General features: G+C 37.8%; 1 protein-coding gene across 2 annotated transcripts in view; it reads left to right on the top strand.

Annotated features, from left to right (window-relative positions):
- RNF19A (ring finger protein 19A, RBR E3 ubiquitin protein ligase) overlaps nt 1-22,595 on the top strand; it is a 57,587-nt gene that overhangs the window by 26,255 nt on the left and 8,737 nt on the right. For both annotated transcript variants that reach the window (XM_042035920.1, XM_042035921.1), the window contains exons 3-6: nt 10,005-10,755; nt 16,524-16,732; nt 18,647-18,791; nt 19,351-19,513. In XM_042035920.1, the coding sequence (XP_041891854.1) occupies nt 10,139-10,755; nt 16,524-16,732; nt 18,647-18,791; nt 19,351-19,513 (1,134 nt within the window). In that variant the 5' untranslated portion in view covers nt 10,005-10,138. The remainder of the gene's footprint in view (nt 1-10,004; nt 10,756-16,523; nt 16,733-18,646; nt 18,792-19,350; nt 19,514-22,595) is intronic.

The following is a 22,595-nucleotide window of genomic DNA, read 5'->3' as shown; positions in this document are numbered from 1 at the left end:
TGGCGGTTTTTTATTTATTTTCAGTAGGACTAGAATAATCTTTTCCATTAATTCTTTCTCCAGAGACACATCAGTAAGATTTAAATTTTCACCTAGTGTATTCATAAGCAAAGATCTGTGGCTAGTTGGTTTATCTTTACCTTCCTTTTCTGATGTTCTCCTTTCATTTTACATAGGTTCAGCTGTGAGACAAGTTTCATGGTACTTCTGCCCTTTCCTGACGCCATTGGTTTTTCTGGAGGCAGTGAGTTTCCTGTCTGGAAGCTACAGGCAGTGTTTCTGGCAGGATGAAGTATTTTTGTTTCCCTGGCTAGACCTTTCCCTGTCTTTGTTTTTGTCTCTTTTTCTCTCAGTAGTTCTTTTTTTTTTTTTTTTTTTTTTTTTAAAATCTTGGACTGTATTTGATATTGCAGCAGTTAATTTAGAACTATCATTACAAAAAACTGACTTGGTAATTTGAAATATATCCATGCAGGATTTTTCAGTTAACATACTGACAGAATAAATTAGTAGGTCAGGTTGGAGGAGAATTGAATGTGTTTTGCTAGGTTTTGACCTAATCTCACCTCTTGAGTGAACAGGAGCGGTTGGTTAGGCTGGTGCAACTTTGTACCTGACCTAAGGGCAGTTTCAAAAGTTGTGGCATTAGCCATAACAGAGTTCAGAAAACTGTCGTAGTTTCTGTCTGTATCCTTGACTTGCTGCTGCTAGAATAGACAGGCATGGATTATTCACTCGGTCATCCAAGCTTTTCTGAAAGTTTTATATTGAATTATATTTACCAAAATTACTAGTTCTCTGTAAAGAGATATATCAAAGGAGACCAATGCAGGGCAGTTACTCAGTTCTCAAGGGCTGAGATGCTGGCAAAGTAAGTTACTGTGAGTTGTCACAGTGACTTTCAGAAACTGTGACCAAGTTCTTATCTATCCCCATGGTAAGGTCTCATTTAGTCAGCCTAACTTGATGTTGCTGAAGAATTCAAAACTCTTTACTAACTCGGTCCCTTTTAATTAGTTTACTTTAAAAGTTTTATGCAAAGTATATCTGTCTATATGGGGAGGATTAAAATGGTAAAATAGCACCAAATGTTTGAAAAAGTAATCCATTAATAGCTTCCAGCATTTCTTAGTTTGAGGCAAAGGTATTTCAAGATCAGCCGGGGGGGTGAGGGGGGAGGTGGTGGAATGTTGGTGTTTGCAGGTTTTCCTGTATTTTTTTGTCTCCCCTGCCTCCAAAATGGAGGTTGGTTATGCCAGAGATAAAACAGAGCTGGAAGATACTGCCAGTCAGACAGTCAGTCAGTCAATAATACCTTCCCTCAGCACAAGACAGAAACTCTGGCTCTTGCTGAATTTAAAAATCATTAGGAGCCAGGAACTGCAATCTGTAACCTCTTATATGTCCCCTCAAGCTGCTGTCTCTGGTATGCTGTTCAAATTCTGTGTGCTCTCTCTGGAACTCGTGCTCATGCTTCCAGATCCCTCTATTACAGTGTTTGTCCCACCTTGTATCTTGGTACACTTTATTTGGTTTGTTTTTATAGTGGGGCTAACTTGTAAGCCTGCTTGAAAACAAAAGCTTGTCAGAACTCAGTATGTAGCCATTACTGTTTGACCAGGCAAAATTACAGACCTGAAATTAAATCTGCTTATTCTGGAAATCTGTTGGTATTGGTTATTTTCATTTTGGAACAGTTTTCTGTAGAACTTAGCTCATCATGCAGAAGTGTTGCAATGTTTTCCACTTGCAGGACTGGTGACACTGCAGGGAACAAAAACTGTCTTCTGTTATTTCACTGGTGTATGTCTTTACTCTGATTATTTTGCAATGTATAGTGTACAATAAAAAGCAACTGCAGGAGTGAAAGTATTAATACAGTTAGATTAAACCTCTTTTTTTGGTACATAGGCAGAGGCAGCTTGTGCAGTTTTTAAATCCATTAGTGTTGCTTTCACTTTTCAGACCACTAGCTAGTCAAATATTTTAGAACATTGCTTATATGTCTATATATGGATATGGATACATAAAAAATAAGTCTCTCCACTATATTCAAAAGAGAAAATACATGCTCCTCATTGCACTAAGAGAATATATTTCAATTACTTTTGCAAGGAAAACATTGTCCTAGTGTGAGGATTTTAATGATTAAAGGATTAAAATAGTTAAATGTTTTGGTGATTTTTGTTTTGCTTCCTGTTTGGTTTTGTTGTGGGTTTTTTTCCCCTCAGTGTTTCCAAGAGTTCGGTTTCCTCTTGGCAGAGTTTGGTGTACATTTGTTTGCAGAATGCACCACAGTGCACAGGAGAAGCTTTTGACACGCAAGTGAGTGTGTGGTTGAACTAAGATTGCTCTGCTGAGTTAGATAAGGGAAAACTGCAAAGTCTTATTTGCAGCAGACGCAGGCCTGCAGATACACAAATAGAAAGCATCTCTCCACTGAGTTCTTAGTTTTGGTCAACCACTGCACACAATATACCCAGATTTAATGCTGCTGGTTTGGAAAATTAATGTTTTTAGAATTTAAGGAATTCTTTCCCTTTTGCCACCAGACTGAGGGAGGCACTTTGAGTGTACTCTCTTCTCTACAGGCATTATCTGCAAGAGGAACAGTTTTGCTGGAGTTGCCAATCATTTCTTCAGAGACTTTCAGAATGAGTTGAGCAGCTTGCAAGACTTCCTTTCCTAATAGCAGCTGTCATGGACACATGATACAGGATGTATTGCTCATAAATTTCTAAGGAAGAAGCATAACTTTTTTTTTTTAATAAGCTGTTCAAGATTCTTCTAGCTGTCAGGATTGTTTTGTCATGTGCTACATACCACTGAGAATTTTAAAACAGAACATTGTATATCAGTTCACTTTTGGCAATTCTGTAGGCTTCTCTGTATTTTACATACTGTCAATCTTTCGATTTTTATGCCTAATCAGTCTGACTCTCTCAGGCCTTGAGCCCAAGTGGGCTCATAGTCAGTCTGTTTGTGTCATTGTTTTACAAACAATATTGCTTTGTTCTGTAAGTGAGAATAGAGTTTCCAGATAATTGGCACAGGACCTTAAGGAAAAATAAAGTGCAGTCAGAACAAACTGAGACATGGTAACAGTGCAGTAGAGATAATTTAATCTCTGTCTCACAAATGCTTTTCTCTTAATTCTTTATAATAGTATGCATGAATATCAGGGGTTTTTAATAACACTGAATCATAGAATTATGGGCTGCAAGGGATGTTAATCTTGCTCCAACCCCCCTGCCCTGCATGGGCAGGGATACCACCCACTAGGTGAGGTTGATCAGAGGGCCCCGTCCAACCTGGCCTAGAAGACTTCCAGGAATGGGGCATCTGCAGCTTCTCCTCTGGGCAGCCTGTGCCAGTGCCTCACAATCCCCTTGAGTAAAGAACTTCTTCCTAACATCTAATCTAAATCTCCCCATAAGAAGCCAGGAGAGACCAATTATTAGAAGACTTTCCCTAAAATAAACTGACTCTGCATTGTAGAATCTTTCATATGTTAAAGCAATTCCTTTTGCTCCTGGAAGACCCTCACTTTGCACTGGTCTAATGGCCTACGTGTGCTGAGCTGGCTTATTCCAGAGGGTTTGACTTCCTTTCGAATTGGGGATAAGGGCCCTACCCTGTTCTGCTTACTGTGCTGATATGGGCATGTCCCAGATCTTGTTAGCACCTTTGCTGAGCCCACTGTGAGCTCCAACATGAAATTAGTGAGTGAATGCTTGGTATGGTACTTGCTGGGAACTCTGCTCCCAGCCTTTTGGATTTACATAAATTGAAGAAGTGATATTATTTCACTGCTACTGTTCTTCTGTCATTTAAAGATGATATGTGAAGTTTAAATCTTCACATGGCAGATTTCTAAAGGTTTTTAAAAACTTGATTAGTTGTGGATTTGGGAATTCTGTTTTTGAAATAATGGCCTCTGCAACTATCAATAGTCCATTGTAAGTATAAAGAAATTAGATGTAGTTAGCTAAATGATCAAGTGCTTTTCACTCCGGAAAGGATTTACTACTAGTAGGAGCAACTCCAGTAACGTTTGTAATAAATGTTCTTCATGCTTTAAGAGAAGCATTCACATACATGGCTGTTGGAACAAAGCAGGATAGAAAGTAAAAGATACCTTCCTGCAAAAGTGCCTGGAAGGTAAGACTTTCATAAAATGTAAACTACCATACTGGTGCCCTTTTTCGAAGGAGAACAGTAATAATGAAGTAGAATTTACATGAGTATATACTGAAAGTAGTTTTACACAGTTCAGTTTGATTTAAGTGAATTATTTATGAGGCTTTGACGACTTTTTTTCCATCCTGTACGTCATGCTGTAACAAATCACTGTAAATGTTTGATAAGTATCTGTATGTCTGAGTTTGTGTTAAAGGGTTGAGAAATCTCCTGATACAAATTTGTTAAGTTTCTTTTGTAGAATTAACTTTTCAGTTTAATCCAAATACTATCAACCCTTTATTTCACCTTTTATTAGAAATCAGTTAGAAGACATCAAAAATGCCAAACAAATTAAGTTGTACCTTTACAGTCTTTGAAAAATTACATGGAAAATGTTGCTATTCTTGATTTTAGTTTATGAAGGGAAATGTTCTGAAGGAGTCATAAAGGTATTCTGCTAATTTTTGCAGTTAAGCATTTCACCTGCACAATATGCATGTGCCTAACACAATATGCTGTATTATGTTACCATTAAAGGATTTTATTTTTCATCTTACTGTATATAAAGGTTCTGCCAGAACCTTTGTTGTTTCAACATAATTTCCATCTGTTTTCTTCCAAGTTGCAAAATGCTTGTTCTGCTTGTACTAAATCATCTGTAATAAAACCCAAGTAACAGTCCTAACATGCACATGACACCATGTGCATTGACATGACTATAGTGAGATGTTTTTAATGGGGCAGAGTGTTGTAGGAGCACACAGATGTCAAAATCTAAACTTGTCAAAGATGTTTAACTTTTCCAGGCACTCTTTAAAGTAAGCAGTGCCAGATGTATACTTGAACCTGAGGCATGTGTAAAGCAAGTAGGGGTGTATTCTTTTAGAAATCCTCAGGCGGAAGTGTTTGTATTTTTCCCCTGCTTTTAAAAATGGTTGTGGAATGAGCTGACATTTAAAGAATGGCCATTGAAATGAGGCACTTGCTTGCCGTTTCAAAATCCTGTGCCTTGGTATTTCATTTAGTAACTTCAGCTTTTGCATATTTTTGTTTTACATTTTATTCCACTGTGTTTATAGTTCTTAGACCATGGATTAAATTAAAAGGAAAATTTGTTTTTGATGCCTCTTTTAGATAGTTAGAGATACCTCTATGTTAAGAACATCACAGCTTAGAAATTTTAGGATGCTGTGTGATTGACAGGAGATGCTCATTGGAAGAGGGAGGCAGGAATGATCTGTGATGGTGGTTGAAATTCAAGCTCTGAATGGTTTGGTTTTTTTTTTTACAGCTCTCTTTAAACTGGATCAGTGAGTGCATTTCCGAAAGCTGCTAGAGAGTATAGATGTTGGGAATTGCAGATGTCAGAAAGGAAGCTATTAGTAGTCAGTTTTAATCAAGAAGTAGCTTTCAGTGTGCTAACAGAATTGGCGCTTGGTTAAATCATTGGAGGAGCAAATGTCTGAGATGAAGAGAGTTTGTTTGGAACAGGAGAAGTCTAGATTTGCCATTTAAGCACCAATTACACGAGGGAATATTTAAGGGATTTTAGTGAGGATGTAGTTACATCTGTGTTCATGGTGGGTTTTCTCCTTTTCTACACAAGGCTGTTTAAGCCTGCCTTTGTTTTGCAAACATATGTGAAACTGTTTGTCCTGATGGCAGACTCTGATTTTTTGCCCCTGTACACCAGGTTGAGCATGTAATGGAAGAGCATGCTGAGCTTGTGCCTCTGATGTGTTTGGAGGACAGTTAGGAGCATGAGGGAGCTAGTCTCCCCCAGCAGCTGGTTTATGGAGGTAGGCCTTTGTCACTCTTTCCTTGCAAAATCAGCAGGGTTATTCTCAGCTGCCCTTAGGGCATTTCCAGAGTGTTTTGAAATTGATGAGAGAAGCAAAGATTGTGCTGTGGAGAGCCATATTAGAAGATACTTGTCACCCCCGTCATCTCTTGAGTTGAAATCTCCCTTTGCAAGATTATTCCCATCTCCTTTCCCTCCCCTTTCATTACATGGTCAGCAATAGCATTTTCTTAAAAGAGCATGGTCGAAAAGAACTATTGAAAGAAATTAGCTGCATGCTCATTAGGTTTTCCTAGCAAATAGTGTTAGGCAGAGTTGCAGAAGGAACAGATAGCAGCTTAATACTGAGCTTTAGGTGAGTTGCAACTGTAAATGTCATTTATGCATCTTCAAATGACAAGGTGAGTTTGTGCTGTGGCAACTAGTGTTTTGTGGTAAGTCTGTGGCACGAGCAGAATGCAAAGCATGGCTGGAATTCAGATTTGTGGTAGGGCTTTGGGCATGGCGGGAAGCCAGAAATACGGTTTTTCTGTAATCAGTAAGTGCTTTTGAGGAAATGTTGAGAACAGTGGTGAACTTAAATTTTCAGGATTTGCACTCTCTGGTTTTTCTGTCCCTTTGCTGTTGCCCATATTAGTTTCTTCTGTGTGTTGACAGAGTTTATACTGGTCAGTTAGAGTAATGCAAAACTTGCAAGGATGTTGCCTCAAAATCAGATTATTTATTATTACCATAGCTTGTGTGTCTCAGCTCATTTCAAGTAGTTGGATTTCGGAGCTTCAGTTTGCAAACACCATATCCCCTTCATGTGGACTCATTGTGACTGGAATAATACAGGCATTATGTTCTCTGGCTGTACAGAATCAAGTATTTTTTACTTCTTTTTGTTAGCAGAAACATGCAGATGCTGTGTTGGGTTGGGCAACATGAGAACTGGCCAGTGCTCCAGATTGCGCTAGTAAAGCTTTTATGATTTTGTACAGCTCTGATCATTATTAGCGTTGTAACATTTGTCTTCATTTTTTCCTGTAATAAATCATCTGCTGAATCTTTTCACTTCGACAGAGTCATCTTTGAACGTCACTAAAATGTCAATCCAAAATTACTATATAAAGAAGAGCATGGCTTTTAAAACTAGTTTTATGCTTTTAAATCTGAAGAGCATAATTTATGATTGTCTGAAATAACTGGAAACTTTTCTTTTCAAAAATCCTGTCAAAGTTTAACTATTTTCCTTAGAAGAGCAATCTACTATTTTAGAGAGACTGCTTATCAGATTCCATTATGCAAAGAGAACTATGGGGACATTCTGGTCTCTTTTTTTACACCATGGGAGAATCTTTGTTTATTTAAAAAGTAAAAAAGTACAACTGGTTCATCACCAGAGCTGCTATTTCTTGATTTTGTACATCTGTTGGAACTGGCAGAAATGCTGTAATACGCATTCTTTCCTCTCCAGAGGAAGGGAGGAGGGGAAGGCTTGTAGTCATAGATTTGGCTATGTTACTGTGTTTACTTCCTACCTTTTTCTATTTCATTTTTAAAAACAAAAACACAAAGAAACCCCACCAAAACAAACAACAACAAATGACTTTTTGCCTGAAATGAATGCTTTCCTTGCTGTTCATTTTGTTCATGAACTCTCCTGGTTTAGGAGGATGGCACTTTCCTCTGCCCTGGTAGTATATGTGTGAACATACCAATGTTAGTAATTATCCAATTATAAAAATGATTTTAAGGTTATTCTTGCACTTCTAAACATATAAATATAATTTATTGTCAGCCATGGGCTGTATCTGTAGTATATTTCAGACACTGTCTACCAGTTGTGTCTATCTATGATGCATCATACCAAGATCCTGGAGGGAAAGGTGTTGTCTTCTGTCAAAATTATGGAGCAGTTTTTTTCACTTTCACTTTTTTTTTTTTTTTTTTTTAAGGTCAGGGAATCTTTTAGTTCATTTAATGAGAAACAGCGGCTGCAAAATTATTACATTTGTTTTGGGAACAGGAGCAGGTAAAGCATCCAAGATTCCTTTTGACTAAATTTTTTGACTAAAAATGTTCCCCTTAGGAGGGAAGGAAGAGTATGTTATGTTCTTGAAATATTTAGACTCTTTATTTTAGACTCTGGGAGTAAACTAAGATTATTTTTTTAATACGTTCACAGTGGTAATATTTTCCTTTATTAGAAAAAAAAAGAAGAAAGAAGAAAGCAGTAATAATTCAGCATTTGTAAAATAGAATGTAGTGGCTTTTTAATTCCAAAAAAACTTTGGGGGCTCAAAATGTAAGACCTCTTTTTATCAAAGCCAGATGTACAGGTTTTTTGGTTGGGGTTTTTTTCTTTTCCTTTTCTCTCTTGTCTTTTTAATTTTTATGCTTGAGGAAAGTAGTGTTCTTGTGCTGTACTGCTATACTGGGGGGTAGTCTAATTTGAGTAGTGTTGTCTTGGCTGCCTGCTAGTACACACATAACAGCTACCTGTGGTGGTCTGAAGAGGGCCCAGCAGTGGCTCCTGCTGCGTGCATTGCTGTGGTGACGTGGACAGCCTGTGGGCTATTTCTGTGTTTCCTTTTTGGAGAGGGATTCCTGTTTCTGCTGCTGGTCAGCCATCCTCTGAAACTTCCTAGTCTTGACCCATGCAGCTCAGTGATCCCATTCTGGAGACTACAGCAAGTGTTTGGATTTGTGCCGGTCTCTAACCAGTGTGCAGACTGCTTAGCTCTTGTAAACAGAGGCATTCATCTCTACATTACTTCGTTTCTACCTTCGGACTTAGTTTTAGTATCCAGTTTCTGATTTTATCTTTTGGTAAAGTCATAGAAACCCATTCACGCCTTTCTAGGGGGTAAGTTGGGAAGCACTGAGGTAAGAAAGGATGCTGGCAGTAGTTACATGCAGATATGCAACACTGGTGCCACATAAGAAATGCCTTCTCATTCTTCTGTTACAGATGCAGTTCACCAAAAGGTAAAAAAATTCCTCTTGTATAGTGAAGCTTCCAAGAAGTGGGAATAGTTGAATGTTGAGGGAGAAGTTAGTGGTTTTGGTTGGAGATAGTCTGCCGATTTTTCCTTTGTCAGAGGAAAATAGGAAGAGTTCTTTCTTTCTCTTCTCACTCTGCAGTGAGTTAGGCAGCAGAGAACAGAAGGAAATCCTTGGTGTCATCTTGTACATAGATAATAACTGAAGTTTGATACATGATGGGAATCTGGTTTGGAGGCTTTTTGTTTTGTTTTGTTTTTTGTTGGTTTGGTTTTTTTTTTTTTTTCAGAAACACATCTAATAAAAAATTCAAATGTTGTCACCTTAACTGTAGTCTTTGCCATGCCCTTCAACTTCCATACAGTCAAACAGTGTTGGCTGTCACTCACTCTGCAGCTCTGCTCTCTGAAATATTCAGATGCCTTATGCTATAAATATGCATACTTCTCTGAGAACCCTCAGATTTTGAGAATATCTTGAGCTCATGAGCTGTTTAGACACAGTGATTTAATTTTTGCTGTCAGTCTAAATGGATTCAAAACAGGCTGAGAAATCTTTCTTTTAATTAACTGTATTGGATTTGTACTTGACCTTATCACATGTGCAGAAAATGTAAGGTAGAGAAAACAGAAAAGTTTCCAACGCTGTAAGCCTGTTGCTAAGCTTTACAGAAGAATTTGCACATTTACTTGTGCAAATTGTTGTCACCCTGAGTTTTGGTAATTTCTACACATGCATAGACGCATGCACCCACTCCTTCAGGGAGCAGGGGAGTGCAGATGCCATTCTCTGCACTGATTAAGTGTAACAAAGATAGTCCTTGACCAGAAGGAAGTTTCAGGCTTGTTAAGATAAGAAGGATGTAAAGGGTAGAAAAAGCTGACAGAAAGAGAGATTGGGTCAGATGGTGAGGAAAAGATGGTAGTAATAGGAATAACAGGTATGTTAAAACAGGAGTGCTGTGACCTTTCAGAAGCAATAGTGGTGGTTGTGATTCTAATCCTGCTTTTTTTCATCTCTCCTCCGAACACAGGGAATTCTTCTGAAGAATCTGCTGGAAGCAGATACATGTGAATTTTCTGCATGAAGGCTCTCAAACTGGATTACATAGTAATATGCCTGTGTCCTCTGTCTCTGTTTGATCCTTAAAAATGATTAGGATTGTATATGAAATTTAACCCCTTTCTGATGAGTGACCTAGACATGAGTTTACATCGGCAAATGGGCTCTGATCGGGACCTCCAGTCTTCTGCTTCCTCTGTGAGCTTGCCATCGGTTAAAAAGGCACCAAAGAAAAGAAGAATTTCATTGGGCTCGCTTTTTCGGAGAAAAAAAGACACGAAACGCAAGTCTAGGGATTTAAATGGAGGTGTTGATGGAATTGCAAGTATTGAAAGTATTCATTCAGAAATGTGTACAGACAAGAACTCTATTTTCTCCACGTGTACCTCTTCTGATAACGGAACAACCTCTAGCAGCAAACCAAGCGGAGACTTCATGGAATGCCCCTTGTGCCTTTTGCGGCACTCCAAGGACAGGTTCCCAGAGATAATGACTTGTCACCATAGATCTTGTGTGGATTGCTTGCGTCAGTATCTCCGGATAGAAATCTCTGAGAGCAGAGTTAATATTAGCTGCCCAGAATGCTCAGAACGTTTTAATCCTCATGATATTCGTTTGATATTAAATGATGACATCTTGATGGAAAAATATGAAGAGTTTATGCTTAGGCGATGGCTGGTTGCAGATCCTGACTGTAGGTGGTGCCCAGCTCCAGATTGTGGGTATGTATTTTTCCTATATTTGCAAAAAAGTGACAGTGTAAATACATAATTTTCACAGCATTATGATTTTTGAAAAGTTGCCTGTTTTACTTAGTGTGTTGTCACAGTTGTACGAGTAGGTAGCAGGCGGAATTCTCTTAAAAAAAAAAAACCACAGGAAATCAGAACAAATAAAAATGAAAACGACAATAAGAACCACCCAAGTCACAACCACCTTCCAAAATAAAATGCTCTCTCAAGTAGGTTTTTCTTTTTTTTGCACAGAGAGAATTTCAGCAATGTCAAGAAACTTTTATTGGTAGATGCTTGCCATTTATTTACTGCAGGCGAAAGAAATTTAGATGTTGCACTGCCAAGGTAATGGTGCAAAGCTCAAACTAAAGAGAATTGAAAACGTGGTGACTGTAGTTTAACTTAATTTGTTAAAGCACAGTGGGTATTTTGGCTTTTTAGCTGTGAAAAATGATTTAAGCTTTTCTTTGAATTAAAAGGCCTCTCCCTGCTTCAGATATCTTCCGTCTTGTGGCTGGTTGAGACAGCACTTGTTGCCTGTCAGCAGGATTCTGATACAAGATAATCAGCTTGTTCCTGCTTATTACCTGGGGAGCATAATGTTTTAACTTTGCTTTAATACTTTAAACAGTTCTTGAAACCATGCTGAATTCTAAGTAGCCTGAATACTACTGAGCAGCAGCTCATCATGGTTTTCTGCTGGTGTCTCATAATGCCATTCTTCAGCAAGCTGCTTTTTTAGGGATTGGTTGTGTTATCATACTGCTTAAAGATTTATAATCTTTAGCCATGACTGCAATCCAGATGTGCAGTGCACACTAATAACTCAGGATGACAGCTCTGTTTCAAAGCCACACAGATGAGCAATAAGTAGAATGAAGAAAAGGAAGATTGTTACAAGAGAACAAGCAAAATAGGGCATACTGGTAGGTAGATTAAATACTCCAATACTAATAACCAGGTGCTTAATGTTTAGGACTTATTTCAAATACAATTTTGATTTCTTACTTTGAAAGAAACAGAATTTGCTAATGCAAGTCAAAAGCAGGGACTGGAAATGTGATAGTTTCATATCTGGTCCAAAGTGGATGGCATTGCTGTGGTGTAGTTTGAGGACAAAAGGAGAAATAACTTGAGGGATGTTTTGATTGCATGAGCTTGTAACGATGTCATATGGACAAAGCCAGTACAGCTTACTCTTAATATTTTGATTTTTTGCAAAAAAAAAAACCAACTAGAAGGTATTGCTTAATAGGCAGAAGTATGCTTTGCCCTGAGTTTTTGTGTTACAGTTGTTATTCAAGCTGAGGAGAAGCATTTAGGAACTATTAAAGTATTCTCTATTAAACCATGTTTCAGTGGTTCAGGTACTTTTTTAGTTCTTAATTAAGTAGGCCAAGGCAGGTTTGTTTAACCTGTTTTGGTTTTTATGCTTCAATTTCCTTATCTGTTTTTTAAAAAAAAACTCCTAAGGATCTTTCAGTGGTCAGAAACTGTGATGATAATTGCTGAGGATAACATCATTATAAAAATAAAAAGTGGGTCTTCAGAGCCAAGTTAAAGTTCCATGCAGTCGTGTGGGGCCACAACAATGTATTAGTGTGTGGCAAGTATTTAAATCATTGCTCCAGAACTGCTTGTTGTATGCTCCATACTCTGGGAGTGGAGTCCTGTGGAAAATACAGTATATTGCCAGGTAGATAAACTCTGCCAATGTCTCTGTGAAGGGAACAAACTCATACTGCATGGGCAACCTTATGTTGCACTTCTGATACCATGATTTTTCCTAATATGGTTAAAGTGGCAGGGAAATGCTTCACAGTGATAGATTAATTCTGCTTTTAATGCACAGACAGTTCTTCCTCACTGACTTCTCATTACTAGTTTAAAGTGGCTTAAAGTTGGCTATTTGGATGCTTCTCAGGAGGATCACTGTTTCTGGTGGTCATCCTAAACAAACAAGAGCTCCTGCAATCATGTTTTGTCTTTTTCCCATCCTTCTTCTGATTGTTTTGAAACCTTCAGAGCAGTTAGATACGTTGGGCAGCAGGGTTTGAGCATTCAGCAGAAGTTAATCTAAGTAGTTTAGGGAAAAGGGCATACTGCTTGAACAAAAGAAAAACCATCAGTAGTGCCTCCAGCAAGAGTAATACCTGTGTATGAGTCCTCCAGTTAAAAATTTAAATTTGGCTTTCAGGCAGCACCACAGCACTGTCTGACAAGTCTGTATGTGCCTAACTGAGGGAAAGCACACAGAGGGACACAGGAAGGAGAAGTGGGAGTGGTATAGAAAATAGTAACAGGGACTTAATGTTGTGGTGGAGCATAGAAGGGAGGTGAAGGAAGGAACTGTACCAGGTGTAAGGTTTAGGGAAGCAAACACTACTCAGACTTCCACAGAGGAGTCTTTGCTAACAAACACTGTTCAGAGATTATGCATGACATACAGTACACACCAACTTCAGATCAGCAGGCGTTTGCTTTAATAATTATGTGGTGCAACAGTAGTCTCAGTTTCTAATTGCTTTGGCAGCTAATCAAGTTGTACAATATGCAGTTAAAGCTGAGGCGTTTTTTCTTTTTCTGAACAGTTCTTGAAATGTAGTACTAGCGAAATGCATTAGGTTTATGACCTTTTAGCATGGATCAAATATTTCATGAAGGAGCTGGATGGAATGCATTTACAAATTTGCAATTAATCCTGAAGTAGGAGAGGTGCAATAACTTCATAGGGTAGCATCTAGGAACAAGTACTGTAGGAAATAGGAAATAGGTGAAAAGTGGAGCATTTTGGTAGGAAAAACTTACTGCGCAAATAGGTAAAAAATGGATGGTGCACAAGAGTGCTTCAGCTCTTCTCAGCATTGATCCAGCATCCCATGTAATACTGTTTCAGGGTTTGGGCATCACACTAAGTCAAAAATCTGGACCAGATAAAGAGCAAATAATTATAAAAACTTTGATCCCTGAAATGAAAAAATGGAGAGAAGCTAGATCAGTCTGTTAAAACTTTGGGGGGTTTTTTATATCTTTGGTCTCCTGGGTTCTAAGGAAACAACAGTTAATAGTTAAGAAGTAAATAGCTTTTTCCTCTCTGTTTCAACTGTTTGGATAAAAACAAGTCCTGGGGACAGGAAAACATGAACCAAACGGATTTTGAAGCAAAGTTATCTGCAGTACCAAGTATATTGCTATTACTTCTGTCCCAGTGGGGAACTTATCCTCCCAACAGGAGAACTGCAAATCAGTTTGGAGGAGAACCTCTGCTGCAGCAGCTCTGTCCTGGATGGGCTGCCTTGGAGCTGAGGGGTCTCCTGCACTACAGCAATCCAGTGCCAGAATGGTCCATACCACTGGCACCACAGACTGTCTGACCCTAGGGTGCTTAATCCTCAGTTTTTGTTGCAAGCTCAGATGCATCCTGATCGTTTTTGTTACCTGAAACACTGTAAAAGCCTGGACCAGCTGTAACCTACCGGCAGTGGTTTGATAGGAGACACTGTCACATAGGTGATCCTTCCCTGGGGAAGGAGCACTGATAAGGAAACCTCATGAGCCTTCTCCTGGACCAATATTTTTATATTCTGTTTTCATACCAGTTCTGTAGTGTCATTTTAACAAGCATTACTGAATCAGTATTCAAAATGTGTTGTCTTTTCTTCTGTTTGAATTATTTAATGGTTTTGCTCTGAGATTGTATTGCTGACATCATTAGAAGAGAGAAGCGATTCCTAAATTTTCATACCTTTATCATGCAAAAAGCAGATCATGCAAAAGAATACAAATTCTTCATCCGTCCTTTCACTGTGCAGCCTTCAATTAATTGCTCACTGCCTCTGGTTTTTGTTTTACTGGGTTTTACTGGGTATTACTCCCTTCTCTCAACCTAAACAATGACTTCTGGCTTTCCTTCTCCTTTAAAAAGAATGCAAATGTTAAAAACCTGTAATCCTGTACAGTTTGAACTGAGATTTGCTCTGGTCTAAAAAGTTACTTTCTAAAGGTGTGCCTAGTACATCATTCCCAAATAGGTAATGCTTTCAGGGATGTGCCTATGCTTTATTAGTGGTAGGAAGGAGGCAGGATATAAATTGATACTTCATTGTGTCTTGCACTTGAGTTTTTTTGGTCCAACGTTAGCAAGCCTTGAATGTATCCCTGTATGTTGAAGAAGTGTTTGGGTTGGAGGCTCTTTGTGTACATGCAAAGCAATTATCTCTTCAGTTTGCAAAAAGTGGGGAAAATGAAGCTGATTAACTTGGCAGCAATATAGAAGAGTCTAGCAATTATTGAAATAAATTTCTACTTGGAAAGCAAGAAGTATTTGCAAACAGACAAGCATGTGTATAATTTGTAGCTGCATCATCTCTAAGTTAAAGGTTGAAAGTCCTCTATTTGTTTGCAAAGTTTCTTGGGAACCTCAAATATGCTGTTGTAAAACAATAATGGAAGGGGTAGGATTTGCCTTAACTTTGCAGAGTTTCAGCAACTTTTCAGAGTTTTTTAAGCTACTCTTAAATAAAAGTAGCTAAATTTTAAGATAGGCTTGTGAGTGGGAATAATTTTTAAAGTATCATTACTAATAAAGAATATTTCGAGTTAATTTATGCAACTGCTCTAAAACAGACGGGGTAAAAATAAAGAGTCTTTTAAAATAAAATTACCCTTATCTGAACGGACAGAAACTTCAGTCTTGCTGCATTTATAAATCTGTTGAAGTCTACTCAGGGACCCTGTTCATGTGAATAAAACCATACATCTATTTTAAATGTTCATACCAGTGAATTTAGTATTATATATTTAAAAGAAAGCTATTGCATAAAATCACTGAAAAAAGCTACAATGGGTAGGAATTAAGAAACATATATACATAAGTTTGTATTTTCTGTTAATATGAACACATTGTGTTTTTATTATGTGGACTTTGAAATGCAGGTCTAATGAAGGAATAGATTTGTCTCTACAGCTGTTCATGTTGTGTCTGATTACGAAGTAGTGTAACACAGTTTTGTAAGTCTCAACGTTCTTGGAGGTTTTGAGCTGTGTAGTATTGTCAGAGTAAAGGTGGCTTCGAGGCCCTGAACTCTTTACCAATCTTTGCAGTTCCAGTTTGAAACATATTTTTAAAAATGCACTAATTATTGAGAAACCAAAATCCTATTAATAAAATACTTAACAAATACCTATTTAAAGTAAATAGTGGTATTCATGATAAAAGGCAACTAGTAAAATCCTAAAATCTTGCAGTGCCAAATCAGATGTCGTAACAGCTATAGGTTACACTGCAGATCACTTAGCAGGGATCCTCCCTCACTATAGACAGGGTCAGACTTAGATATACCCATAGTGACTGGGACACCTCTGAAACTATAATTTTTCCTCATTGCTAAAACACCTTTTTTGGGTTTATTGTCCCACTCTTCTAAACTGTGGTTTCATTGTGACTGTAAACATTACAGTATTGCATTCAGCTTTAAATACAGTATATTTGAATACTGCATGGAGTAAGGTGAGTGAGTGTTGCAGTGATTATGGTATTTCTGTACAATCTTAATCTAATGCAATGGCAATAGAGTTGTGGAAAGAGGTGTTCAGGAACCAGTGCTGGCCACCTCCTGAAGGAGGTAGTCAGCTCCTGATATCCACTGCCTTTGTACCTGCTTCAGCTACTCTGACAGCTGTCTTGTCAGCTTTGCTCTATACTTAGAACTGGTTTTATTAACAAAATTCTCTCTTGCCCCTCTTGATCGTTCAAGATACGCTGTAATCGCATTTGGATGTGCCAGCTGCCCCAAACTGACATGTGGACGAGAAGGCTGTGGAACTGAGTTTTGCTACCACTGTAAGCAAATTTGGCATCCCAACCAGACCTGTGATGCTGCTCGCCAGGAGAGAGCTCAGAGTCTGCGCCTGAGAACAATTCGTTCTTCATCTATTAGTTACAGCCAGGAATCTGGAGCAGCAGGTATTTATTATTAGGGTGCTGTGTCTGTAAAACATCTCTTTTGTACATTTGCACAGTTAACCCTAGAAAATGAAAGGATGGAATAGTGACATGGTAGATAGATACTAGGTGCTTTGTCTTTCAGAAACATAAGATTACAATTCTAAATTTGGATTAAAATTTTAAATGCTATACTTGGAAGTACTCTGTGGCCAGAACATCTGACTTAAGTCTTAAAAGCTCATCAGCATTTTAAGTGCTTACTTCGTAGTTGAAAAATGTGAAATCAAATGAACTTGCTGCAAGGCATCTCACATGTTCAGCATGTTGACTTCTTTAGTTGTATCACTTCCACACTGGTACACTTGTTTTCTCCACTGTAGGTGAAATTTCCCAGCTGTTAAAATTAAAACTCGTAACCACTGATTTTCTGTTTTCAAAAAGACTATTACTCTGATGCCAGCTCTGATGTTTGACATCTTTTTTAGTACTGATTTCTAGTTTTCTAGGAAATGCTCATCTGTCTTGTCTGCCACAAAGCAAACAATACCATCTCTCAAAGCTGAGCTTATTTGTAATTCCCCAAAAAAGAGGATAAACTATTCAGAGTAGTATTTAGCACATCGATTCCAGTTTGCTGTTGATAGGAACTGGCTCTGAATTAAATCAAACTCTGATTTATTTGGCAGCTTTTGTGTCTGCCTGTAAAGCAAGGTAGATATTTGGGGTAAAGAGTCTCACTTGCACGTTGCAGTTAGAGCTGTTTTTCTCCAATCCAGCCCCAGACTTGAGAGTCTCTAATTTGTAGTTTGCACTGGCTTATTTTAACAATGCATCCATCCCATCTTTCCCTAAAAATTGGCATCTTGCTCTAGCTTTCAAATAAATTTAAAAATAAGCTAAATAAGTTAGCACACCAGCTCCTTTCCTTACCCTTTCAATTTGTCTCAGCCTGAAGAGCAGTATCTCTGCCTTTCCTGTGCTGGAGAACTTGCTCAGTTTACTTACCGCCCTGTAGGTTGTGCATGTGCTCCCATATGGGAGTAGCTAATGAATCCTTCCAGCTGCTTATTCCTTGTGCACTGGAGTTGGTAGAGGTACTTTTTTCTGCTGGTTCTGCACCTCTTTAGGTATTCTTTCTATCAAATATGAACTCTCCCTTTATCTTACATCATAGCACTGAGGCAATAGACTTGGAGTTCTGCACTAGGAGCTGCAAGGTATTTCTGCTGCTGTGAATAAACAGCTTGTCCCAAAGTGCCGGTGCTAACCAGGAATGAAGATCATAACTGTGGTGTGCGTGTATTTCACTGTTGCTCAATGACCCCTTGTTTGACAGAGCAGGTCACTTAACCTCGTTTTTCCACATTTGACTTGGGAACATAGAGATTCTCCAGAGTTTTCTTCTGTATATTTTACTAGGGACTAAGTAACTAAAAAGTAGGGCTGTGAAAAGGACTCAAGCAGAGGTTGGCAAAGAAGTACGTTAATGTGAACGGAGAGATGGATTTGAGATACGTGAACAGAGTGGAGACTGAATATTCAAGTATAGGATTCATAACAGCATGAAATGTAAAAGGAGATTATATTTGAAGAGACCATATTATCAGTCCTGTGTTAGCATACATATTTAATGTCAGACTCTGTTTCATTAAGCTTAGAAAATCCTTGAACAGAGAGTATGCATTAACTATTCAATTACTTGAATGTGGTCTAATACACCTTGTTTTCATTAATTTTACTCAGTCCAAGGTTTGTAAAAAAAAATTTGATAACAAGTCACTGCCAAATGAAGATTTGTAAAGCAACCTTATAAAAAACTTCTTCAGTTTTTCAGATAATGGTTCAATCAGTTTTCCCAAATGTATGTCTGTATTGTGATTATATTTGCTTGTCTAAGAAACTGATACAATTTTAATATTCATTTTTAAACAGCTGATGACATAAAGCCATGCCCACGCTGTGCTGCTTATATAATAAAAATGAATGATGGAAGCTGCAATCATATGACTTGTGCTGTCTGTGGCTGTGAATTCTGTTGGCTATGTATGAAAGAGATCTCAGATTTACATTATTTAAGGTACATTTAATAAAAAAAATTCTATGTGGTTGGTAATTTGTTTTCTAAGGTATTTAGAAGGAGGTTCCCAAGTGCTGTAAGTCTGGCTTTCTTCCTCTCAGAGTAGAGAATCACAGTTGAAATACCCATATTGGAGAATTAAGTCAGTTTTAATACATGTATTTAAATTAGTTCTTTATTATTTTTTATTTTAAAGTATTTTGTAAGTTTTATGCATGCAGCATGTTCTTAGTACAAATCAAGTATTTTAGATTAACACACCCTCTTTTTACTAATGTCTTAATACTGCTGTATTGTCTTTCTATTAGGCAATCCAAAAGTTCTGATTGTGTTACTGTGAGCCATAGATTGGTGTGTGGCAATATGCTTCTTGTTACATTGCAAAATATGCTGTCAAGGCAAAAAACAATCTGAAGAAATAACTGATGATTTGGTATCCATAATGTCTGTAACTTGAACCTAAGGACAATAATTTTGTAACTAGGGAAATGTTCAGTAGGATATAGCTATGTTGATTTATTTACAGTTTCTTTACAGTTTTCTTATTTCTTTTTATTAGCCCATCAGGTTGCACATTTTGGGGGAAGAAACCATGGAGCCGTAAGAAGAAAATCCTTTGGCAGCTGGGGACACTTGTTGGAGCACCTGTAGGAATTGCCTTAATTGCTGGCATTGCTATTCCTGCTATGATTATTGGAATTCCTGTATATGTGGGACGTAAGGTAAAAAGTGCTTCAACTCCCAGTATGCTTCAGGTTTTACCTTCTGTTGTATGGCTTGGGTGATGCTATGTTCAGTTGGGTATCTTAACTGCTGCTAAAAAAATCCCAAACAAACCCAAAACAAAAACCCAGTCAATCTCCAAAAAACCAAACCAACCAATCCCTACTTTGTTTAAGGATATTTGTGTCAGTTGTACGGGAACAAAAAGCAGTGTTTTTAAGGATCTAGTTTCTCTTAAAACATGCAGAGCAAAACACTGAACAATTTCCAGTTTCTGCATCTTGCCATGAAAGCTCCTGCATGCTTTTTCAAAATTGCTCTGGTTTTAATCTCTGGTTCCCCTTGTGTCCCTTAGAATTAAACAATCTTTAGAGGACAAGGAAGAAATTTTTTTTTTTTTTCTTAAAAGCAGATAGTTACCAGAATTTTAGTATAAAATTATGCTAGTTCAGGTTTGTGCATGCACATATTTAAGCATTTATACTCAGCAGCTTGTTAATTGCCTTGGGTCGGTCCACCAATGTGTGTTTGGTGCTAGCTAGCCTGTCTTCATTTTACTTCTTTTGTGAAGGAGCTAGAAATGATCATGTTAATCAGAGGGCAGTTGATGTATTTCCTCTTAAAAAATATAATAGCTTTTACTATAAAGTAATCAACAAACTCTTATATGTAATTTAGGATATAGTCATAAGTTATCTAGATCTTTTGGAAATGGGCTTTTTGGAATGATGGCTTGGAAGGTTTGTTTTTCTGCTTTTATCAGCATGGATTCTCACAGTGACTGGCACAGACTCATAATTCTGCATTTATTGGGGGAAGGGGGAAGAGGGAAGGGGGCAAGTGTCAGCTAGACAAAAAGTTCAGGGGTGCAGCTTTTCCACTGTATTTATTTAATCTTTTTCTTTCAAGCAAGTACCCTGCTTTCTGCTACAGTTGGTTTTTGACCCTTTTATTCTGTTATGGTTTAGTCCCATATAGTCATTGGAACCTTCTAAGTGAGAAGAGGAAGAAGGCAGCAGTTAATCTGTTTCAAATTACATCTGCATGATTAGCTTGTCTCGTTTTATTTTGGGATAGGACCCCATCACAGAGCACCTTTCATATATGAAAGTCTCAGAGCATTAGTCTGTGAGGGCAGCCTTATGAGAATTTCTGTTGTACCCCACTGCTTAGTGGTCATTTCTCTGTGACCCCTGTTACGCATTTGCTGTTCAAAACATCTGATGATGGAGATCTCACAGGGCCCTTAAGCTTGGTTTTCATAGAAAAGTTTATTGGTTTTAACATTGGTATAGGACGAGAATTTACATTAAATTCCTACTACCCTATTCTTCAGCTGATGTAGAGAATCCTTCTATTCTGCAATATGCTGTTACATGTTTAATGGTACTTTTAAGTCCATTCTTAACAAACTTAGCGCTTCCAGCTTTTCTTGACAAACTGTCAAGAAAACACACTAATTTAGGTTTCTGATTCTCTTCTTCTGGATTTCCTTGTAGTTGTTCATGCCACCTTTGTTTTTGTCCAGTTTGAATACAGCAGTGAAGCTGCAGCATTACTACTGCTGAGTTAAATGAGAGGGTGATTCTGTGCCAGTAACTAGCAGTTACCTCTTCTTCAACAGCGTGCTGTTTGCATTTTGTGTGCACTGAAACGCAAACCCTTTCCCACTGTACTGGTAATTCAAGCAATTGGCTTCCTCCTGAGGGTGTTCTTGAACTCATTGCCATTTCAGCTGCGTCTGGTCATTTCAGACCATTTTTTCAGCTTCTCATGATTGGAGTGAATTCTGGCATTCTTGCAACCATGCTAGATTGTATTGGCCTGAATTTCAACACATATATTCTTCTCCTTCCATCTTCCACTTTAATGAAAATGTTCAATACTCGGATCCAAGGCATACCTCTTGGAAAAAGTATGGAGTGAAGAGTCTCAATTTGGGTAGTTATAAAACCTAATGACTATTCACATGTTTTCTGTAGTTTCACATGAAGCTTCGTAGATTTCTCTCATCCATTTTTTCAGTCTGGACCATTATAACCTGCTTGAGTTTGTCATACAAGAATGTAAGAATTTCATTAGTCAGTGTGTGACATCTGTTTCTCCCCATCCTCAAGGCTAAGTTATCTTGTTACAGGAGAAAATTAAATTGGCATGATTTCTACTCGGGGGAAAAAAAAAAATCAGTGTGACCTTTTTGTTTCCTTCATTTGCTTTGATGTCTACAAGTTCCCAATTTTCAGAAAATCAAAGTTCAGTTCAGTGGTCTTTTACTTCCTCAGCTTATTGGTTTGTATTGTACCCTTTTTAAGATTATAATTGCCATTTAACCATTTCCAGTTTTCCTGGATTTTTTTTTCAGACATCTACTAATAATTTTCAAAAATTACTATTAGTGACTCTGAAATTGGGCCTGCTGAGATATTTTTCAGATCAGCTCATGTAAGTACGCGCCAATCTGCTGCATTTGTACTGATCTTACTTCTTTGTCACCAGTTGTCTGGCTCACCATTGATCTTCAATGACAACTGAAGGAAAAAGGAAATAGGAACAGGTCTCCAGTTTCATTTGCGGGCTGTCTTTCATTTTTGTTGAACAGCAAATTGATCCAATTTGGTTTTCCTCTTACTAGCACTGTACTTGAAGAATAATTTCTCCTTGACTTTGATATCTCTTGCTTTTTGTCTCTTCTATTTTAACCTTTCTGATTTCGGCCTAACACCCTCATGCTGTTCTTCTATACCCATTCATAGTAATCTGACCTACTTTCTATTTTCTTAATGCTGCTGCTGCTTTGGTAAAGGAAGCTTCATTGTTCTTTTTCAACATTCTGTCTGTCCTTTGCATTGGAAGAGTTTGTGCTTGTGCTTTGATAGAGTTTCCTTGAGGAAGTGCTAGTGCTCTGGTTTTATACATACAAGTCTTGTAACCTAATAGGTTTCTGTGTTTATATAAATCTCTCTTCTGGCCTAGTATTTTTGTTTGGTTTTTCTTTATTATTTAGTCAATATTTGGAAGTCTCTTATTTCATAGTAGTTTCTACCAGTGTAACCTTTTATCTTGATGTTTTAAATCAGTTTC

The sequence above is a fragment of the Corvus kubaryi genome, unplaced genomic scaffold, assembly GCF_017639235.1.
Source record: "Corvus kubaryi isolate FWS band 111438036 unplaced genomic scaffold, C.kubaryi_AGA036_p1.0 37385, whole genome shotgun sequence".
In the NCBI taxonomy this organism is placed as follows: domain Eukaryota; kingdom Metazoa; phylum Chordata; class Aves; order Passeriformes; family Corvidae; genus Corvus; species Corvus kubaryi.
This window is presented reverse-complemented; position numbering and strand designations above follow the sequence as displayed.